At 34.8% G+C, this 21,351-nt stretch overlaps 1 protein-coding gene across 12 annotated transcripts in view; it reads right to left on the reverse strand.

Annotated features, from left to right (window-relative positions):
* Positions 1-20,336, reverse strand: part of LOC123540362 (uncharacterized) — a 32,379-nt gene extending 12,043 nt beyond the window's left edge. For 5 of the 12 annotated variants that reach the window (XR_008367844.1, XR_008367843.1, XR_008367845.1 and 2 more), the window contains exons 1-11: positions 18,598-18,666; positions 17,786-17,912; positions 16,507-16,562; positions 14,926-15,038; positions 13,360-13,505; positions 11,204-11,381; positions 10,664-10,792; positions 9,426-9,449; positions 5,512-5,571; positions 1,412-1,599; positions 207-318 (exon numbers count right to left, since the gene is read on the reverse strand). Coding sequence is in view for 9 of the 12 variants with exons in the window: in XM_053526878.1 (XP_053382853.1) it covers positions 207-318; positions 1,412-1,599; positions 5,512-5,571; positions 9,426-9,449; positions 10,664-10,792; positions 11,204-11,381; positions 13,360-13,505; positions 14,926-15,038; positions 16,507-16,562; positions 17,786-17,912; positions 18,598-18,636 (1,172 nt within the window). In the remaining 3 variants the exon portion in view is untranslated. Of the gene's footprint in view, positions 1-206; positions 319-1,411; positions 1,600-5,511; positions 5,572-9,425; positions 9,450-10,663; positions 10,793-11,203; positions 11,382-13,359; positions 13,506-14,925; positions 15,039-16,506; positions 16,563-17,785; positions 17,913-18,597; positions 18,668-20,248 lie in introns of those variants that run through there. The other 7 variants (XM_053526883.1, XM_053526877.1, XM_053526879.1 and 4 more) reach the window with 6 other exon arrangements.
* Positions 20,337-21,351: the final 1,015 nt, after the last annotated feature.

The following is a 21,351-nucleotide window of genomic DNA, read 5'->3' on the forward strand; positions in this document are numbered from 1 at the left end:
CCCTAAAACTTTGACCGTATCAATTGCCTTAAACATTAACCTTAAGTTACAATTTAAATTTTGGTCAAGTTATCAAACACCTTTGTCACACAGCTTAAACTTTAGTCAGAGTTGCTCAAACTAGACAAAGCTAAATCTTTAGTCAGGTCGCCTAAAGACTATATGAACATATGCAGCAATTGAGCTGTAGGAACTAAGTATTTTACCTCTTCTTCTTCTTCTTTTTCTTCTTTTCAGGTGACCTTGACTCATCATCTGCCCCAGAGTCAATCGGCTTTAGGTGACTAGAAGGTGGAGCTTCTGGCTCTGAAAATCCACCTGAAAATTTGTACATAAAATAGATGAAAGATTTCAAAGTCCACCAAACAATTAGTAAACAAAATTGAGAGCTTATATGAAAATCCACCTAAAATACACAAAACAGATGAAAGAAGTTAAAAATTCACCTGAGAGTTGGTACATAAAAAAAGATGATGTATGTTAAAACCCACTTGAAAACTGGTATATAAAACTGATGACAGATGTTAAAATCCGCCTGAAAACTGGTATATAAAACTGATGACAGATGTTAAAATCCACCTGAAAACTGGTATATAAAACTGATGACAGATGTTAAAATCCACCTGAAAGTTGGTAAACATAATATTATGACAGATGCTGGAATATTTAAGATAATAATCTAACCAGTCATGATTACAGTTAAACCTTTTATTAAACAGCCAGCCAAAGTAGCTGCACAAACAGGCATGTGGCTGCTTACAACAAGCTGAAATTAGAAGATAATGTCAATTTCGGAAGTTCAGCTGAATGGATCCTTAAGGCACATGGCTGCTAAATTCGGGTTTAACTGTAAATATCATGCCTTTAATCATATGTTTCTTTTTTTACATTTAGTTGTATTTGTAAACAATTTTAACAGAGCCCAGTAAACCAAAATGACTACATCAACCTGCCTCCCAGGAGTCTAATGCCTGAAACTATATACAACAATTTTGTCATAGCATATGAGTTAAATGACAAAAGGCAGAATATTTCATAGATCACAATTCTTGATTTGCCATGCATGTTAAAATACATACATTTTACTGAAGCATGGTCTAGTACTACCAAAAACTTGTGAGTTGGGTTTTTACCACTGACTGTTTCAAGGGCAGTGCCCATTTGTTTTTCTTTATTTGTTTGTATGTCAACATCTACTGTGTCTACATGTTAAGCTTTGTGTGTATATCTGTTAAGCATACATCTAATCATACACTGTTAAAGGGATCTGCTTTGAGGCGGCAGTATTTTTGGACTTTGACTTTACCTACTGGATCTTTGTGATTATTTTACACAATGTATAAAGGCGTATTATTCTCAAGCATGAATGTTGGCAACACTTCTTTAATTTGTGTACACTTCTACAACTTACCATAACCTTTCCTGTCATTTCGATCATAACCACTAGCACCATCCAACTCCTTCTCGTAGGAGAAAGCCTGTCGTTGACGAGAATCTGTCGTGTCAACTTTGATCGCCGAGTCCTCACTGGCAATGCTGGCTGTCTTCTTAGCTGACTTCGTACTCTTTTTGAGATTATCTCTGTACAACTGGTCCTTCCTGAGAAAGAATATAAACCTTTATATTATCAAGAGATTCTATTTATTGAGCGGTCAAAGCATTTCTGTGTTTTATTGTCTGATATAACATGGCATGGTGTAATTATGTGCAGGAGTTTACTATGCTGAACTGTATTATACCATTCCAACAAAAAAAAACAAACAACAATAGCCTTTGATATGCAAATATAAATACTTTATTTTATGTTTTCCAGTGAATTATAGAGTTTTCTCAGTGAAATAAAAGTGATAATCCACAGTTTTGGAACAGTAGATTATCATTTTTATTTTTCACTGTTTTTGCCGAACTACATGTAGTTCTGGTCCTCTGTCACAACTAAGGTCAAATTGAATATCGTGCGCTATGAATACTGGGGACCATAATGACGATCATGTCATTTTCTTTATGTTATGCTTTCTGCTGACCTTTCCCGTGATTTTTGACATTTTATTAATTACGCAACGAACATGAAATAAAAAGAAAATTTGTTTGTGTCAGTGAAATATCAATTTTATTTCACTCGTGAGCACCACTCGTGAAAATTTCAGTTTTTTATGCTCACTTGAGAAATAAAATTGATATTTCACTGAAACAAACAAATATCCTGTATATGATCAAATTATGCTAAATCATATTTATCCATGTAGTAAACAACTGAACATCATGTGTCAAAAACTGAATGTAATTTATGTGTTCTCTCATTGGTCCATGCCTTAACTTGTAGACTATCACCAAATATTTTTTGTTTTACTAAATTGACAAACAAATCAAATTTTGTTATTATATTATATTAAATGTATATGTATTTGAAATGTCGAAAAAAATAAGTATGTTTATATGCATTTATTTTAAAGTTTTCAACATATATCTGTATTTTGCGACTTTATCGCTTAAAGAGTCATCAACAACTGGCTTTCTGTCAATGACCAAAACTAACACTTCAATATATATAACCTTGATTGTGCATGATTTCCAACCACAGCATAATCTTTAATCATATTTCATCTTGTTGCAATGTACAAGAATTTTGTTAATTTCATAAATTTTACTACTTTCCTTTACAACTTTTTAACTCTGTAATCATTTCACTCAAGAATTCCAGATGTACAAATTTCACAAGTGGTTCCTGGCAGATTTTATGTCTGCTAATTTTTTATCAAAATAGTTTACAATGACAGCTACAGTAATGAAATATCTAAAAACAACAAAACTGTTAAAAGTTAGATACAAAAGCCTTAAAATTTACACAAAAACTTAAGAAAATTTTGTTATACATCCACAAAACAGAACACTTTTGAAACTGGTTTTTTGTGTTTTTCTTCTTTTTATCTGATATTTTGTAAACCATCCCCCCCACAATTTATTTAAACCATTTCAATTATGTTCTTAAGCACTAATATAACCTTGACTTGTTCTCCACAAGTAAATAATAGCTTCCCCCACATGCATCCAATGTGGAGTATGAACAAGATTAGATATACTGTAAAAGCAGGACAGAAGAACATTTGAGCCACGCCATGAGAAAAACCAACATAGTGGCTTTGCGACCAGCACGTATCCAGACCAGCCTGTGCATCTGCGCAGTCTGGTCAGGATCCATGCTGTTCTCTAACAGTTCCTCTAATTGCAATAGGCTTTGAAAGCGAACAGCATGGATCCTGACCAGACTGCACAGATGCGCAGGCTGGTCTGAATACATGCTGGTCGCAAAGCCACTATGTTGGTTTTCACATGGCGCAGCTATCTGTCTACTTAGTGACCTTGACTTTGTGATTCATAACTTTATGCTCTACCTACCGAGCTAATCTGGTGGATATTTTGATAAAACTATATCATATACTTGTACATACAGAGTACATTCATCTTTAATCAAAACAATCTCTGAGGCAATATTCTGATCATATAGAAATGAGTCAGTGCAAAGAGGTCAAAATATTGTTCAAAAATGCATGTGAAACATGCATTTAATAAATAATGAAATAGGTCAGGTGCCTAAGCTAGATTTTCTACAGTTAGCTCGATCATTTCGGGGATTAAGAAATCATTTAGGCAAGAATCAATGTCAATTTATAGGTGTGCATGTCTTTTTAGGAGGATCTGCCAATGCCATTACATAAGATTATTCTCTCTGGGATCATGTTCAGTTTAAGGAGCTGAACACAACTTCAAAAGGGGAAAATATTTTTTACAGAGACAGTCATTAGCCAGGTGTAAATAAACCATGTCTAAAAGATAAAAGTTAATTTCAGAAAGGCAAGATTCATATGGGCATGGCTGAGGAATGATATCATAATATCATAACAGTCATTAGAACTTGTTTTAACAGAATGATTAAGAAAACATTTTTCCTGCGGATTTTGAAGCTGATTTCAAAGAGGCCAAGAAATGTTCAAAATTGGTCATTTACTCAAAAGCTGTCAAAAAATGTCATCAATAGGGCTTAGTTGTCAGTGCTGCACAAATGACATGTTATAAACACATACACAACTACATCTTACCGACGTTGTAACTTTTCCTTAGTATCTTCACTGCAATTAACAATAACTATTTAATTTCATGTTTAGTCTATCATGCAGTTTTAAAGTTGGTACTGATGGCTGCAGTGGAACTTTGTGAAATAGTGCATAGCACATGTAACACAACTTGTTGTATCAAAACATGACAACCACATGCTCATATACCACCACTTCCATACATGTTCACGCCACCTTCATACTGCATTTTTGGCAGACCTTTTATAAGTTCTTAAGAAGTGGCTGCAATTTTCAAAAGTCAGTACCCAATCACTCCAACTGAACCATGACAACAACATACACAATAACTGCAGTGGAAAACCTGTTACATCAATATGAGCTATGCCAAGCAGCTAAAGTCATAACCTGATAGTGCAATGGTGCCGAACACTGTAAAACCATCAAACAACAAGTGCATATCGTCACATCAAAATTTAATTTACATAATATTATTATGGGACAACCTCATAGGAATGATACCGCCCTAAAAAATCAGACATTTTCCTTCCCACTGAACATCATTTACAGTGAATTAACCTTTCCATGTCAAACATAACATGTACATAAAAAACACTTCACACTTCCCACTGGTGTTCATTCTAGAGAGAGTGCACTGTATCTTAGATTAGTGCAACCAAAGAAGTGTTTAAAACAACAAAAACATTTACATGTACATTTGTTTGCTATTTTAACACAGTAATGTAGGGATAACATAGTCGTGTTTTTTCGTGTTCTAACATCTACAGAACCCCAAGGGATTGGTTGGTGTCCACGCTCGGAAGGATTCTGAAGAAATATCACCAAATGAAGATGCACTAAATGCTGCTTTTAACATAAAACTCATAAAAACTCTAAAAAAAATCCATTAGCCATAACATCATTAAATCTCCATGTGAGGGAATATCTCTATTTTGTTTTATCACACTGACATTATTTCCTTTTGAATTATCTGCTTTTTTGGGTCCTAATGAGTTTACACTTTGCCATGGCCGAAACACCCATATATGAAAAGGTGTTTTTACAACATGTGAGCTCATTATTAAGGCTCTCTCTGTAAACACACCTTTTGTTTCCTATTAAAACACCACCAAAAAATGACAAGAACATGAGTTATATGCTAGAACAAATAATGAAGTACCTTCACTAGTCTGCCTGAGAAAATACATTACAAGTACTTGTGTCAGTGATGAAAGACTAGGACCATGCATGGAATCAAACCCATAACTTTCAGGATCAGAAGGTAAAACCTAATCATGATAAACTTAGCCAGTTTCTTTCCTGACAATTTTAAATGTCCACTTTGCCTTCACCTATGACCACACCTTACAGATAATTCTTCATAAAACTTCATGTGCTCCCAACACACCTTCACAATCCAGTCTGCACATGAAAATCTTACCGGCTAGCTGCAGAGGTCTCTCGTTCACTGTCACTTACATTATTATAACTCATCATCAAACTGTTTAACAATTTGTAGAAAATAACAACAAAATATTCTTTATAACTCATTTTGTTAGAAAATGGAAAAATCTGAAACAAGAAACGCGGCAATGCCACGAAACCAGGTTTTCAACATGCACTTTTCATAAGAATAAAAAAGTATACTGAATCACAGTGCACCACTTTAAAGCACAACCCTAACCCTAACCCTAAACCCTAACTCTTAACCCTAACCCTAACCCTAACTTTAGTAACAATGACCTTGACCTTGATCCCAGAAACCCCAAAATCAATCCCAAGCTACAACTTTATATAAGTTTTCTATACACCAAGTTTCATCATGATAGCTCATTCCTAAGTTAAGTTATTGACCGGAAACCCTTTTTCTATTTTAAGTAACAGTGACCTTGACCTTGACCCCAGAAACCTCAAAATCAATCCCAGCCTTTGTCTTGATATAAGCTACATACATACCAAGTTTTATTCAAATATCTTTACCGAAACAAAAGTTATTGACCGGAAACACCAGTTTGACGCCGCCGCCCGCCCGCCCGCCCGACCAACGACATACCCCAATCTAATAACTCAGGTTTTAAACCTGGTTAATGAAAACCTAGAAGATGTATGTCTAGCAGGCCAAACAAGCATGCCCCCCTCAACCCCCAACGGCTGAAACTGTCTTATTCTTATTTGAACAGTTAAGCTATCTTATAAACTGTCATTTTATGCTTTTAAGACTGTATATAAGTGAGTAATATAATATTATGTAGCGAATACAAGGCCAATACTAGTGCATTTAAATGAAGTTTCTAAGCACTCTTGCTATCTATAAATGAAAGCAAGTTAATAAAATTGGATTAACGGGACATGGTTCCAAAATAAAAATGCTTTAAAAGTAAGGTGACAAAAAGTAAAATTCCTTTAAACTATACTGTAGAAATGATATTCTCCCATTTTCTTTGACAGTTAAAAGAATATAATATGTTTCTGATTTTGAGGATAAGGGTATGCAACTTGCATAAAATTTTCTTACATGACCTAGGTATGCCAAGTTAGGATTACTTTAACCTTTAGCCTGCTAAATTTCTAAAATGGACTTGTCCATCATTCAATTTGAGCAATACCATTTATTATTTGAAGGGGTGTTCACTGAAAATTTACTGACTGAATAGCAAACAGTGCAGAGCATGATCAGCCTGCACAGACGTGCAGTTTGATCTTGGTCTGCACTTGTCGCAAAGGCAAAACCATTTGTCGCCAGCAGGCTCAAGGTTAAATGAGTGAATTTTTTTCATAAAATGTTATGCACCACCTCTATACTTAGTGATATTCATCTTTGTCTGATTCTTGCTTCAATGATTTGTCATATGACAGTGACTATGAACTTTGACTAAGATATCAAGCAGAAAAGGTTTGTGTAATAACAGTCACTGAGACCAAACAACCTTAAAATCATTAGAGGTCGTCCATTTCCCATGACAAAGGTGGCTTTCAAGTTTGAGGATTGCTGGTCAGGTTATTTTCAAGATACTGAATGGAAAAAAGTTTTTGTATTAATAGTCAATGTGACCCAATGACCTAAAAGGCAATCTTGGTTGTGCATAGCTCAGGGCCAATGCAAAATATCAGGTTTGCATATCACAGGTTAAAGCATTCTTAAGATACCAAGCACACATTGTTTTTCTACTCCGTCTTTGTGACCTTTACCTTTGACCCACTGGACTAAAATCAATAGGGGGTCATGCACTGACCATGAGAAATGTGTATTCTAAGTTTACTGAATGGAAATAAAGTTGTTACCTCAGTCTGCAATGTATAATAATTTCTAGGGGTTTTGGAATTACTTGGTATTAATTTCTATCAAAAATTAAAAAAAAACTTGCTTCCAAAATGTTGAAAAACCAGTCATAAATCTGGCAGTCATAAAGTGTCCCATTAATTTCCAAAATGCAACTACGACTAAAGGCAACAAAGAAAAGTGTGAAAACTTGTCAACTTTCCAGGCTTTTGTGTTTGGCTTCAAAGGATATACAGACATAATTCTCTTGAAATGACATAACTGTGATTGAGCCGCACCATGAGAAAACCAACATAGTGGCTTTGCGACCAGCATGGATCCAGACCAGCCTGCGCATCCGTGCAGTCTGGTCAGGATCCATGCTGTTCGCTAATGGTTTCTCTAATAACAATAGGCTTTGAAAGCGCACAGCATGGTTCCTGACTAGACTGTGCGGATGCGCAGGCTGGTCTGGATCCATGCTGGTCGCAAAGCCAATATGTTGGTTTTCTCATGGCGTGGCTCAATTTATGCTCTAGTCAAATTGATCAGCAGTAAACTAGTAGCACAAAGAGCTATTAATTTTATCACCATAAAAATCTTTTCTATTCTCCATAAAGAGCCTTTTTAATCACCATAACATTTTTTTAGAACCGACATGAATTTTGAAAATAAACCTGGTCTAATAGTATACATTCTGTGTATCCTTTATATGTAAAAAAAACCCCAGCTCTTCATATTGATGTCACAGAAACATAAGGTCGTAACTGTTACTTACTGTGACCTATACATTTTCCAAATCCGTAATTTAAACATAAAATCATAATTGTCTGACTCTATTTATTGAGCCAAAAATAACATTTTGTTACTAAAAAAAATCATATACAGATCTGTTACTTATGACCCACTTTTTGGTAAGTTTTAGAAATATCTACTGGAGAAAAAGGCAATACCTGCCACTTACATTTCAAGATTACATTTGATTTGATTTTTGATACAATTATGTAGAAGATAGGTTACAATTAGCAAATGCAACCTTTATTATTGACGACTGTGAAAAGTCTTTAAAAAAATCAAATATCATCAGCTTGACAAGTATATGACATTCAGTTCTTTCAAAATTTATAAGTTTTTGTTATGAGTTACAATACTCATATGAACAGTTTTGGTAAGAAATCTATGAAACAAAATTAATTCATTTTTCTCCAATGTACTGTTTTTCACATAGCACCTTTTATTTCTTGGATGCTGATCTTTTATAAGCACTGGGTCAAAAAAGGATTCCTCTGCATATGGGAACAAAGAGTAAATTAAAACAAGGGCACCGCCTACGGTTGCCTCACTTGTCTGCAAGTGCTGGACAGTATGTAAGAAAAGAGTTACAGTTCAGAATTTTTAAGTACAAAAAGGGCCATAATTCTGATAAAATGCAAATCAAGAGTTATGGTTCTTGGCCTACATAATTACCTTATGATGATAAACAAGTGTGCAAAGTTTCAAAGCCGTAGTTCTTATAGTTTGTGAGAAATGTTGAACAAAAATTTTAACCAAGAAACTCAATTTTCTAAGTACAAAAAAGAGCCACAATTCTAAATAAATCCCTATAAGAGTTATGGTTCTTTGCCTATACAGTCACCTAATAATGATAAACAAGTGTGAAATGTTTAAAAAATGTATCTCTTATAGTTTGTGAGAAATGGTGGACGTTAACAAAATTTTAACCAAGAAACTCAGAGGGGCCACAATTTTGAAAAAATGCATATCAGAGTTATGGGTCTTGGTTTACACAGCCATCTAATGATTATAAATAAGTTTCAAAACTCTAGCTCTAACAGTTTTTGAGAAAAGGTTGATCTAAACAAAAAATTTAACCAATGCCAACGATCATGTGAAGACAATACCTCACAGATTTTTTTCAAAAATCAGAAAAGCTAAAAATGTTTCTTTGCGAATACAACCTTTTTGTTGCTTAATGTTATGCTTTCACATTGATAATGCTTTAGAAATATGGAAGGCAGATAGGAAAATTTTCAGTCATATTTTTCACATCCTGGGAATAAAGGGAAACGAGAAGTAGAAAAATAACCTGTACATACCTTTTTGGTTTCTGTTTCTTATCGCTGCAAAATAACACCATGATAAATGACAAGCATTTAGATAAAGCAAGGCAGTGTTAAAACTATATACAGGGTATAAAGGAAGTTTGCTCCTGCTGAAAAAGTAAATAGATATAGCAAACAACATTGAAAGTAAGACTAGCAGTGTTTTACAGATTTACAGACATATACAATACATTGTACTGAAATGTTGACAATGTGCTGATAAAAAGTTTGGTTGATTTCAGATTTTCTTTATGAAGAAAATATAAATTCTTTTGACAGAGTATAATGGAACAATTCAGACAACTTTAAGAAAAAGGCAAGCATTACTCCATCCTCTGATCATAACACTTACGTCAGATCCTTAACAAATGTATGTGTTATATAAATTCAACTATAATAATAATCTAAAACAAAAAAAAATCTTATAAATATACTGAAACATGTTTGTGTTGTTTAGTTTACAATTTAGGGCCCACCAACAAGAAATTTAGAGAAAACTGTCAACTTCTACAATACTAAATGAAAGATGACAAACATTAACTAACAATATGTCATACATTCATCCGAACTTTTGCAACAATGAAGTCCAGAACATCAAAACCATAGGTAGTCCTTATAAAGGGTCTTCCTAAATGCATTTTACATCTCAGTGAAATAAATTACGCAGTTTGCCTGACTGGAGCAAACTTACTATACACCCTGTACAAAAAATCTTCAGCTAACGACTGAACAAAAATTGTTGTATACTCTAAATCCGAGTTGAAATTCCAATCCTAAAATTCTTAATTAGTAAATTGCTTGTTAATGTGGTGACATATTGTTTTGCAGGAATATCAAACAGTGTCATAAAACTAGGAGTATATAAAGTTAAACAATAACAAGCACATCAAACAAATGCTCAGTAAAAGTGTCAGAAACAAAAAGGCTGGGTGTTTGGAAAAATGGTCAGGATGAGAAATATATAGGTAGAAAGTCATTGTATCTACAAGCTGTCAAGGTAAGGGATAAGCATTTTTAAAGTGGATTTTTGGATTGTAGCTTTTTTGTTCAAAATCTGATTTTCGTATATCGTATGCTGTCACCAGTGTCAATGTTTTACTTAATTCTAATGTCTAATTTATAAAAATGCACGCTCCTTCCCCTCTAAATATTAAAAGCTGTTTAAGAGATAATTCGCAAACCTTGGTAGATACAATGATTTTCCTAGCCTAATCAAAGCTTTGAATTCTTACATTTTTCCGGTGAGGCCGCTGGGAGCTTTAGGATCCCGGGTGTCAACATTGTACATGGGCGGGTCCTTCTTAGACTTCTTTCTCTGCTCAATGATCTTTTTACGTCTCAGTGACTCTTCTTTCTTTTTGCTAAAATACATATTTCATGTTTTCAAAACAACAAGTGTTTATAATTGAACCTTTTAACATTTGCATTGTGAAACAGTTACCAGGTATGTCAAATGCCCAACAACTGTAATATTCTGTCAAACAGTGCATCACTGTCTGCCATTACAATGTATCTCATGAACACAAACTGAATAACATGGTCCGTAAACAACAAGACATGAATCAATCATTAATCTTAACAAAATATGTTATATTTATTCAAAGTTTTTTCTCTCATTTAATCATTTATATTAGTCCTACTAATAGACAATTACGCTAAACAATATTGTAACAAACATCTTAAACCAGAAGTTGAAAAATTTTAAAACAAAAACAATGGAATTTTCATTAAAATATCCTGATAAATCTGCGTAAACTAACAAAAGACCTTACTTCCAAACATTCAAAATGATTGTAAGGATTGCCAGTCCGAGAATCACAGCACAGGCTATCGGGATAATGATCTTGTTCAACTCTGTAGGTGGGGGAAGACTAGTGAATTCATCATCAATATAAGTGATCCAAAATCCAGTATCATCATGAATTGCCTCCCTTGCTTCACGGATAATTGCTGAAAATGATGAAAATGTTTGGGGAAAGACTGATAACTAATGCTGTCAATGACTAAAATAAGCTTGATTGATGTGTCAGTTGACAAATATCACTACAGGTAATACTTTGATATACGAGTATATATCGACTTAATCTTACATCAAATAATTGCAATTAAACAAAGAATTAAATTCTCAATTAAAAAAAATTCAAGCAATTAAAATATCTGAAGATATGGAAATTTGATTTGCTGTGAGCAAGCAGAGTACAAGTAATGAAGATTGAACAAGGTTTTGTTTCATGTTTTTCTGCGGTTTATTGCACAATGGACTATATTTGACAGCCAGCTCTGGAAGCAAGCTTTGTGGCAACACTAGTATACTTCCATTGTATATACACTGATGGATTTGAAAACTTTCCCTAGAAATCATCATTGGATGCCACCTTAGTGTTGGAAGTGAAAGCACAATCTTGCCGAAGTGAATAACAGGGTCTGAAGTAGATTGACCAAAATTGTTTAGGGGGGCATAATTCATAAAATATTAGTGTAAGATTTATTAACTTAGTGTCATATGATGATGTGAAAAGTCTGTTTGAATCAAATCAAATAAGTAATAACGAAGATGTAGAGAAAGTGCATCCAAATTAACCAGAAAATTTAACGAAAAAGGGGGCAAGATTCCCATAAATAATTATTGTGTATGCTAAAGCCCTTGTGTCATATCATACGGATGAAGATGTAGAACAAATATAGTAAGTGCAAATCAAATCAATTCAGTAAAAACAGAAATAGCATGAAAACGCAACAAAACCTCATCCTGAAATTTTAAGTAAAAATAGCAGACAATTCATAAAATATCCATGCAAGAGTTATGTCTCTTGCATCACATGAGATGGGTGATGATGTGGAATAACCATTTTAAGTTTGAATGAAGTCCCTTCTCAATGACAGGTAGACTGTGAAAAGGCATCAACATTATCCTAAAAATCTAAATAAAAAGTGGGATAATTCTTAAAAGCATCTTGCAAGTTTTACCTCTGAAACATTAGCTCCATAAACAATTGGTTTCATACATTCATCATCATGATCACAGGCAATCATGCTGATCATGGTATCCGACTGCAACTGACTTAAGCCATAAGCTTTCTCTTTAATATCATTATCCAAAATCTTACTGTAAAAGAATATAAACCCCACTTCTTGAAAGGGGGTATGATAAAGAATGAAATCCCACAAGTATGCATATGCATGGAAGTTTGAAATTGCAACTAACTAAATAGCAACTTGTGCTTGTAATGTAGTTATAAACAGGTGATTTGGTCGATACATCACAATATAAACACAAACAAACAAATGAGCCGCGCCATGAGAAAACCAACATAGTGGCTTTGCGACCAGCATGGACCCAGACCAGCCTGCGCATCTGTGCAGTGGCTTTGCAACCAGCATGGATCCAGACCAGCCTGCGCATCTGCGCAGTCTGGTCAAGATCCAGGCTGTTCGCTTTCAAGGCCTTTTGTTATTAGAAAAACCGTTAGCGAACAGCATGAATCCTGACCAGACTGCGCTGTTGGTTTTCTCATGGCACGGCTCAAATAAAGCCCTGTTTGTGAACATCAGATACACTTGTACTGCTTTTATTATGTTTTTTGTTTTTTCCCACTTGTTTAATTGCAGTGTTCGTGCATGTGTCTGTGTGTATGCAAGTGTGTTATTTGGAGTGTGGATTTCCCTGTTGAATATAGATTCTTGCTTTTTTCCACTTTTCTCAACTACTCTACCCATTTAACTATGCCCAACCCTTTTTGTATTTTGCATATGATTAAAATGTACTTGTTGTTGAATTTATGAAGTAACCCATATGTTATATTTTTCTGTTACAGTTTCTTTTTGTTGCAGGCCGTCTCTGAGAGGCACCAGACTCTACGGCTGTGTTTGTGGGTTTGTGGTACTCTGTGTTTGCTGGAAATCTACCCTTTCTTTTTTTGGAACTTACTTTGTAATGCGGACTTTCCCATCACACACTGAGGGGTTCCAGTTGAGTTCAGATCTGAGGGAAAATCCAGGGAAATTTTCAGAAGCAAATCTTTCAGGTCATCTTGTGGATAGCCACTAGAAACCACAACCATAGTCTCCTTAAACCTAAAAATATACAAAGGCAATATTAGCCGAAAGAAAATCAACAATACTTAACTACCGGTATTAGCAGGACAAAAAATTTCATCCTACCAGTCAAAAATTCAGCCTGAAAAAATTTATATAGTAACTACAGCAAAATCATAAATGAGCCTCGCCATGAGAAAACCAACATAGTGCGTTTGCGACCAGCTTGAATCCAGACCAGCCTGCGCATCCGTGCAGAATGGTCATGATCCATGCTGTTTGCTAACAGTATCTCTAATTACAATAGGCTTTGAAAGCAAACAGCATGGATTTTGACCAGATTGCGCAGATGTGCATGCTGGTCCGGATCCATGCTGGTCACAAATGCATTTTGTTGGTTTTCTCATGGTGTGGCTCATATATGTACAAGATTTTCAAGGATTTTGTGGTTGCACAGAGTTAAATCACAATGAACATATAAAAATTTCCATTCAATTTATCCTTAAAAGTAAAAATAAAACAAGAGCTCTGCTCAGCGGGGCAATATACGCCCGAAGGGTTACATCAGAAGATGGGAGCAAAATTTAAAGGCCTTTAAATGTGAAGCCCAAAAGCCAGGGACAACAAAGGGAAGAAATTTTTAAAAAAATTCTATATCCACAAAAAAAAAAAATCCTTACAAGGTAAAGGTATGTCAAAATACACCTAAAAATTGGATGTAACATCCATGTTGTACCACAGAAAAGTGGTCCCATTTTTTCTGTACGGCCAATAATAAAAAAGTTTCAAAATAAGCTATTTATAGTAACGTAAAACGGAAGTAATTAAAAAAAATTATTGTATGTGAACAAAAGAGGGATCTGTCAAATAAAAACAAGAGCACTGCAATGCAGAGCAATAAAAACAAAGCAAAGTTATATATGACATTTGACCCCTACGTGTGACCTTGACCTTGAAGCAAGTCATCTGGAACATGCGTTCTTAGTGTGGTGAACATTTGTGTCAATTTTCTTTGAAATCCTTCGAGCAGTTCAAGAGTTACAGAGCGGACTTGAAACAAACTAATATGACCTTTGACTCTTAAGTGTGACCTCGACCTTGAAGTGAGACATCTAAAACATGCGCTCTGCATGTTGTTTCGGTGTGCTTATAAAATACAGCATTTGTGTCAAGTTTCCTTGAAATCTTTCAAGGTGTTAGAGTTACAGAGTGGACATGAAATTGCTAACGGACATCCGGACGGAAGAACGGACGGACACCAGCATCATAACATAACACGTCCCTTTGGGCGTATAAAAATTCATAACCCAATGAAATAGCTGTTTTGATCAAAACCTCAAAATTTCTTGCCTACAAAATTAAATGATCTTCATATATCAATACTTATTAGTGTATTACTGAATTACTACCCTGAAGTGTATACAACAACGAAATAGAAAAAATACTAAATCAAGCTTACGCAGAAGTACAGCAGGACTGTAGTCCACAAGTGCCCGTGTTGCTTGCACAGTAAGAGTTAGCTTTACTGATGACTTGTGCTGCCACCTTGTTTGTAACACTGTCACTAATCCACTGTTCAAAATATAGATAAAAACATATGATATTGCTTTAAGCCTTTAACATTTTGAGAGAAAATGAAATGATTACAAACACTTCAAATGATAGAAAGAATAAGGATTGTTTCATACGAAAATTGAAATGCAAAAAAACATAATATATAACTCTACAAAACAAATGTCAGTTTATGATATATATGTTGAATTGAATTGAATTGCATAAATGAGCCACACTTTCGGATGATTCAATACCTTTAAAAATTACCATTTACACATTATCAAAGGATTGTTACACATCTTTATTTTGATGCATTTGCAATAATGTCCAAGTGCTGAAATTTCACATATCTAGGTGGACACTTAGTTTTTGATCATTGTTCTTTCTTATTTCTTTAGAAATTGCATTTGATTTTAAGTGGGGACAACTTTTTTAGAATATTTTAAATATTCACCATAGCAGACAGCACTTGGTCAGGGAATATGTTGTACATCTGTATCAAATATTTCTGTGTTTTGACCTTAACAATTATCAAGATAACGATTGATGTAACATAGACTAGACTGAGAGTCAAGCACTTCAACAAAATTACAATTAATAATTTCTGAAACTCAATCAATGTCAACTTAAACTCACATAATAGCAGTGTGTTAGAAAATATTTATTTATATATTTGGGTTTTACGGCGCACCAACACAGTATAGGTTATATGGCACCAAACAGGACTACAAATTTTGGTTTCACATCTCATTTACATTGAAATAAAAACACAGGTATGGAATAAAAATTTGCATACCGGCTGGAATCACAGAGTTACAGCAAAACCAGGTGTTAAGACCCTGTTAGTCCCCTCTTATGATCATGCAAGAGTAAGGCAGTGGTTCCAATTCTTTTCATACATAGATCGTCCCACATGGGGCGTTAATAGAAAAATATAGCAAACAGTGTATTCTACTGCCAATCAGACCCCACAGATTCATAATGCATGGGAAAGATTATGCTGAACTGTAAAATTGAAAAAATGCAAATTTAAATCTACTTCTAAATTGTTTTCATGCGGGAATTTTCTAGTACACAACAAGACTTGTTTCTCTTTTTATACTGTACCTAGATATTCAATGCATGATTTTTCACAGAAAAAAAATAGTATGTATGAAAAGAAGCCTTTATGGGAGAGCAATCAGATGCACTGTTAGGAATATTATAGGGTGTCCACTTGCAATCGAAAAGCCTTTCTTGTTGTCCGAATTTTTTCTGGGAAACTTTGGCAGGTCCCTTTCCCCATCCTTCTTGAACCCAACTCCACAACCTCACTCAACTCCACTCACCTCCCCTTCCTGCACCCATCCCCAACTTTGAAATCACTCCAATGGTAGTAAGGGAAAAATACTGACATTTATATGGTTATGTTGTACACTTGTAACTTAAGTGGGATTTCAAAATGAGAATGTTATAAAACAAAACTTTTTAACAGTCTATAGCTCACCTCTGTTGTTTGGGCTCTGTAAAACTTCATCTCTACAGCATTTGCTGCTCTTTCACCTACAATGTAAGAAATATAACATCAATTATACAGTTTTAGACACTTAAAAGCACATGGCTAAAAAATCTATGATTGGGTAGAGGCTTTGAAGTGAAGAAATCAATGGTTTCTTCACTTCATTGCTCGTATTCTCTATCCAACTCACTTTTTTTACCACTTTTTACATGCAGCTATAAATAGATCATCTTGTCAGTAACACTGTTCACAGAATACTGTGCAAAATGTATACTCTTCCTGTAAAAGAATTGAAGGAAAATTTGAAAGTGTCTTGCATGTGATTGGTTAAATTTCGAGGTAAAATGCTAAATACATTTTGGGAAATTTATTTTAAGTAATGAATAAGTTTCAGGAGAATGATAAAAAAAACTACAAATTGTTGGTACATCTCTATAAAGCAGCTAGACACTGTACAGTTGGGTAATTTCAGCATCCTGTTACGATACTTCTCCGTTTTCTGACTGTGTCAGCATTTATGATGTCATGTATCTGCATTGTTATAACAGTATGAAGACGGATAACAAATTCTAAAAACAAGAGCTGTCCATAAGACAGCACATGTTTGACTATCTGAATTGTTGTTCAATTAAGAACCAGGAATATTATCCATAAATGTTAACGATCATCTGAGCAACATTTTCTGTTATTTTTCAGTTTTCATATATTCCGTTTAGAGATTTATTTAAGGAACAAAGAGAACCATAAATAGAGTTAGATTCTTATTAGAAATGTATAATTTATTGTATTTTCATGAATTTTTGCAATTATCTCCCTTTAATACAAAAAAGGTGGATTAATTCTTTTGATTCTGATATAAGTTCTAGTTTTACATTTGCGTTTGATAAAATTCAAATATTGGAATGTTTTTACCTGAAACAAAAGGCAAGTTTGAAAACAATGTGATGCTTTGAAATTAATTTATTTTCAGTCTATCTTGACTGTGCAGCCAAGATAGACAAAGGGAGGTATTGATAATTTTATAAACTTTTTTTTTTTTGCAAAATATATACTTGTCAATGAAAATCTTTGACAGCTTTATTACAACAGTGCTTATATTCATATTGGTCAAATCAATGTGTTTAAAATGATTAGTTGGTTAAGTTTCGAACAAATTGATTAGTTGACCAAAATCTGATTAACCATGTTTAAGACAAAATGTCTAAGAGCGGCATTACTGTATAACTAAAATATTGATAAAAAAACTGTGTTAAACAATGAACCTTACTTGTGTAGGTTGCTGCATCAGTAACTGCATCACAGGCACAGGATACTAGGCTGATGTGACTAACAGCAAGGAGGAGAAGTAGGAGTAACTTTTCCATCTCTATTGGACTGGATGTGACCATGAACACCTGAAAACATGCAAGAGATTATAAGTTATATATAAATCAAGGTTGAGTTTGACCTTAATGGATGTAAATATCTGAAATAATATAAAACTTGTAATGACTGCTGGCATATTACATATGAAGCCAGTATGATAAAAAACAGAGGGAATGGTCCATTTCTATACTGACTGCCAGTCTGCAAACTTATCTTGAGGTTTCGGAGATACAAAGCAGACACAAAATGGAAGCCCCAACCTTTGACCTCGAGTAGTGACCTTGACCTTGAGCCAACATAGCTGACTCATGAGTTCTGCAAACTGTCTTGATTAAGTGATTATTTGTTCTAAGTATCATGAAAATCCTTCAAGGGGTTTAGGAAATACAAAGGTCGAACCTTTTACCCTGAATTGTGACCTTGACTTTGAGCTGACATGGATGACTCATAAGTTCTGCACATCACCTTGATGAGGTGAGCATTTGACCCAAATATCATAAAAATCCTTTAAGGGGTTTAGGAGATACAGAGCGAACACAAAATAGATGGCTGAACCTTTGACCTTAAGTTGTGACCTTGACCATGAGCAGACCTGGCTGAATCATGTATGCTGCACATCGTCTTGATGAGATGATCAGTTGACCCAAGTATCATAAAAATCCTTCAAGGGATTTAAGGAGACACAGAGCAGACAAAAAAAAGGAAGACTCAAACCTTTGATCTCGAGTTGTGACTTTGACCTTGAGCCGACATGGCTAACTCATGAGTTCTGCAAATCCTGTTGATGAGGTGATCATTTGACTGAAATTTCAAGAAAATCCTTCAAGGGGTTTAGGAGATACAGAGCGGACACAAAATGGAAAACTCAAGTTGTGACCTTGAACTTGAGACAACTTGGCTGACTCATGAGTTCTGCACATTGTCTTGACGAGATGATCATTTGACGCAAGTTTCATGAAAATCCTTTGAGGGGTTTAGGAGATACAGAGCAGACACAAAATGGAAGACTGAAAGCTTTAACCTTGAGTTGTGACCTTGAACTTGAGACAACTTGCATGACTCATGAGTTCTGCATATTGTCTTGACGAGATGATCATTTGACGCAAGTTTCATGAAAATCCTTCGAGGGGTTTAGGAGATACAGAGCGGACACAAAATGTTAGGGACAGAGGGAAGGACGGAAGTAGACCATTTGAACATTTCTATAACCCCTCGCCACTCAGTAAGAAAAGGACATCAATGAATCGAACAACAAGGTTTATTGTCAGAAAAGACAGACATTCTCCAGGACATCTAAACTACAGTAGGGAAAAGGAACTGTATAGGCGAAAATAACAAAAGAACTTACTCAACTTTGAACCAGCTTATAAATGGCCACAGAAAACTTAAATTAATAACCACTGAGAAAAAATTGATAAGAACTCCTCATAAATTGTGGTAGTTGCCCTGTGCCAGAGACTGTTAATCACTTCATCTTCACTTGCCCAAAGTACAGTCAACAGCATGAGACATCAGACAGAATGCAGAACAACTTCTCTGGCTACATTGGTTGGAGAAATTGATCAAACAATGGATGTGATGAGAGAAGAACTTGTCAAAACTTTTGATAATTAAACAAAAGGTAAAGTTTCTTGTTTAATGTGGTTAGGCCACGAAACTCAAAGTCCTCACCCGGAATGGATGGAACAACTTATTTCCAGCCAAACCCACAGCAGGCATCATATCTATCTCCCCAGCATCCAGTCTAGGCCGATATAGACAAGCTTACTGTCGCTGAGTGGCTGCTTTTTAATTTCTGACTTTTGCAGCCACCGCGACGTTACAGTTTGACCGTCACAATATAAAACAAACTGTATACGTCGGATTAGTTCGACTAAGGCCGATACTGCTGGACACAGTACAAATTTAAGTAAATCACACAGCACTGAACACTTGTAGGAATATCAGCCTTAAAGCCTTTGACCTGGAATCAAACCCAGACTGCTGGCCTTGCAGTCGGACCTGCAAATCACTGTGCCTTCAAAATATTTTTGAATATAGCAACAGAGGAAAACACATATAAGTGCAACAGTAACCAGAGATGACAATGATACAGCACAGAACAATAAACTGTGTTGTTGTGGATGCAATATTCGGAAGAAGTTGAGATATCAAATGACTACAGTTTCTAATGTACAATTTTATCCGAATGCGGATACATCCGAAAGTACTACAAATAGTTTCCATTTAATCATTTATAAAGAGTTTTAAAACCTATTAGAGAACAATATTGAGATCCAGAAAAGTACAAAGTAAAAAAATAAATACTTATGTTACATAATTTACACAAAAAGCACTGAATTCAATTGAAAATATGCTGAAATACCTGTAACAAATGTAAACAACTTCGTTGCTATTATTCGTAGTCGGTCACGTGGTGTCGTCTTACACTCCGGCTAAATCCGCCACTTTCCGTCAGAAGGGGAAAAGGACACTAAATCATTTACGAAATAGGAAACCGTGGTAGCCCTCTGGAATGCGAGAACGTAATAAAATAAGCTATAAAAAAAAAAGAAAAAGGGAGAAGTGCCACGCCAACCTATACACATATAGAAATATTTCCCATTTTCTTATTCATACTTATCTACCTGTCCATGTAGAAAGTTCATATAGATCTAAGTTCTAGTCTGTCTGTAATCCATTCAGGCAAAGAGCTATAAATATATTTAAGTAACTAAGTGTTTGCATTTCTGTGCATTGAATTTTAGCTGTCATTTATCGGTGTATATATATATATCGGTATCATGCTACATTGCGCATTACCGAAAGACACTTTTATCATTATTAAAATCTTCCCAGCACGCAAGCCTATATATGGGATCCATGTGGGCTATATCTGTGCAAAATTACAATATGGGCCCCATTATTTGCACAATCTAATTAATGATCAAATGTATTTCATTTAATATATTTCATCATAATATATGTCTAAACCATCTTTTTTTTTTACTTATTTTCATATGTTTTATAGTAGTTTTTGGTGTACGTCTTTCGGTAGGCCTAGCTTTCGGTGTCTTTCTCTTTTTTGGCCCGTCATTTATTGATTCGATTAAATGACCACATTGTAACGGGTCGTCGTGTTCCTCACCTTTGTAGAATTCATTATAGTAACAGTAACAACTGTATCATCTGCAAATAAGTTGACAGTACAATTATTCATTTTAGGCAGATTATTGATATACAATAGGAACAGCTAGCAGAAGATCCAAGACGCTGCGTTGAGGAACCCCGTTTAATTGTAACATCTTCCCTCTGGCTATTAAAGCTTCCATGTATTATCTTTTTTTTTATTTCATACATCTTATATAATTTTATTTTTATGTGCCAACATTTGTTTCTCTATAGTCCGGCCGTTAGTAATTATTTGACGCAATGAGGTTGCAGGTTGACATTTTTTATGTTTTCATTGTTAAATATGCACATGCTCTT

This window comes from Mercenaria mercenaria, chromosome 16 (assembly GCF_021730395.1).
Source record: "Mercenaria mercenaria strain notata chromosome 16, MADL_Memer_1, whole genome shotgun sequence".
NCBI classification, from domain to species: domain Eukaryota; kingdom Metazoa; phylum Mollusca; class Bivalvia; order Venerida; family Veneridae; genus Mercenaria; species Mercenaria mercenaria.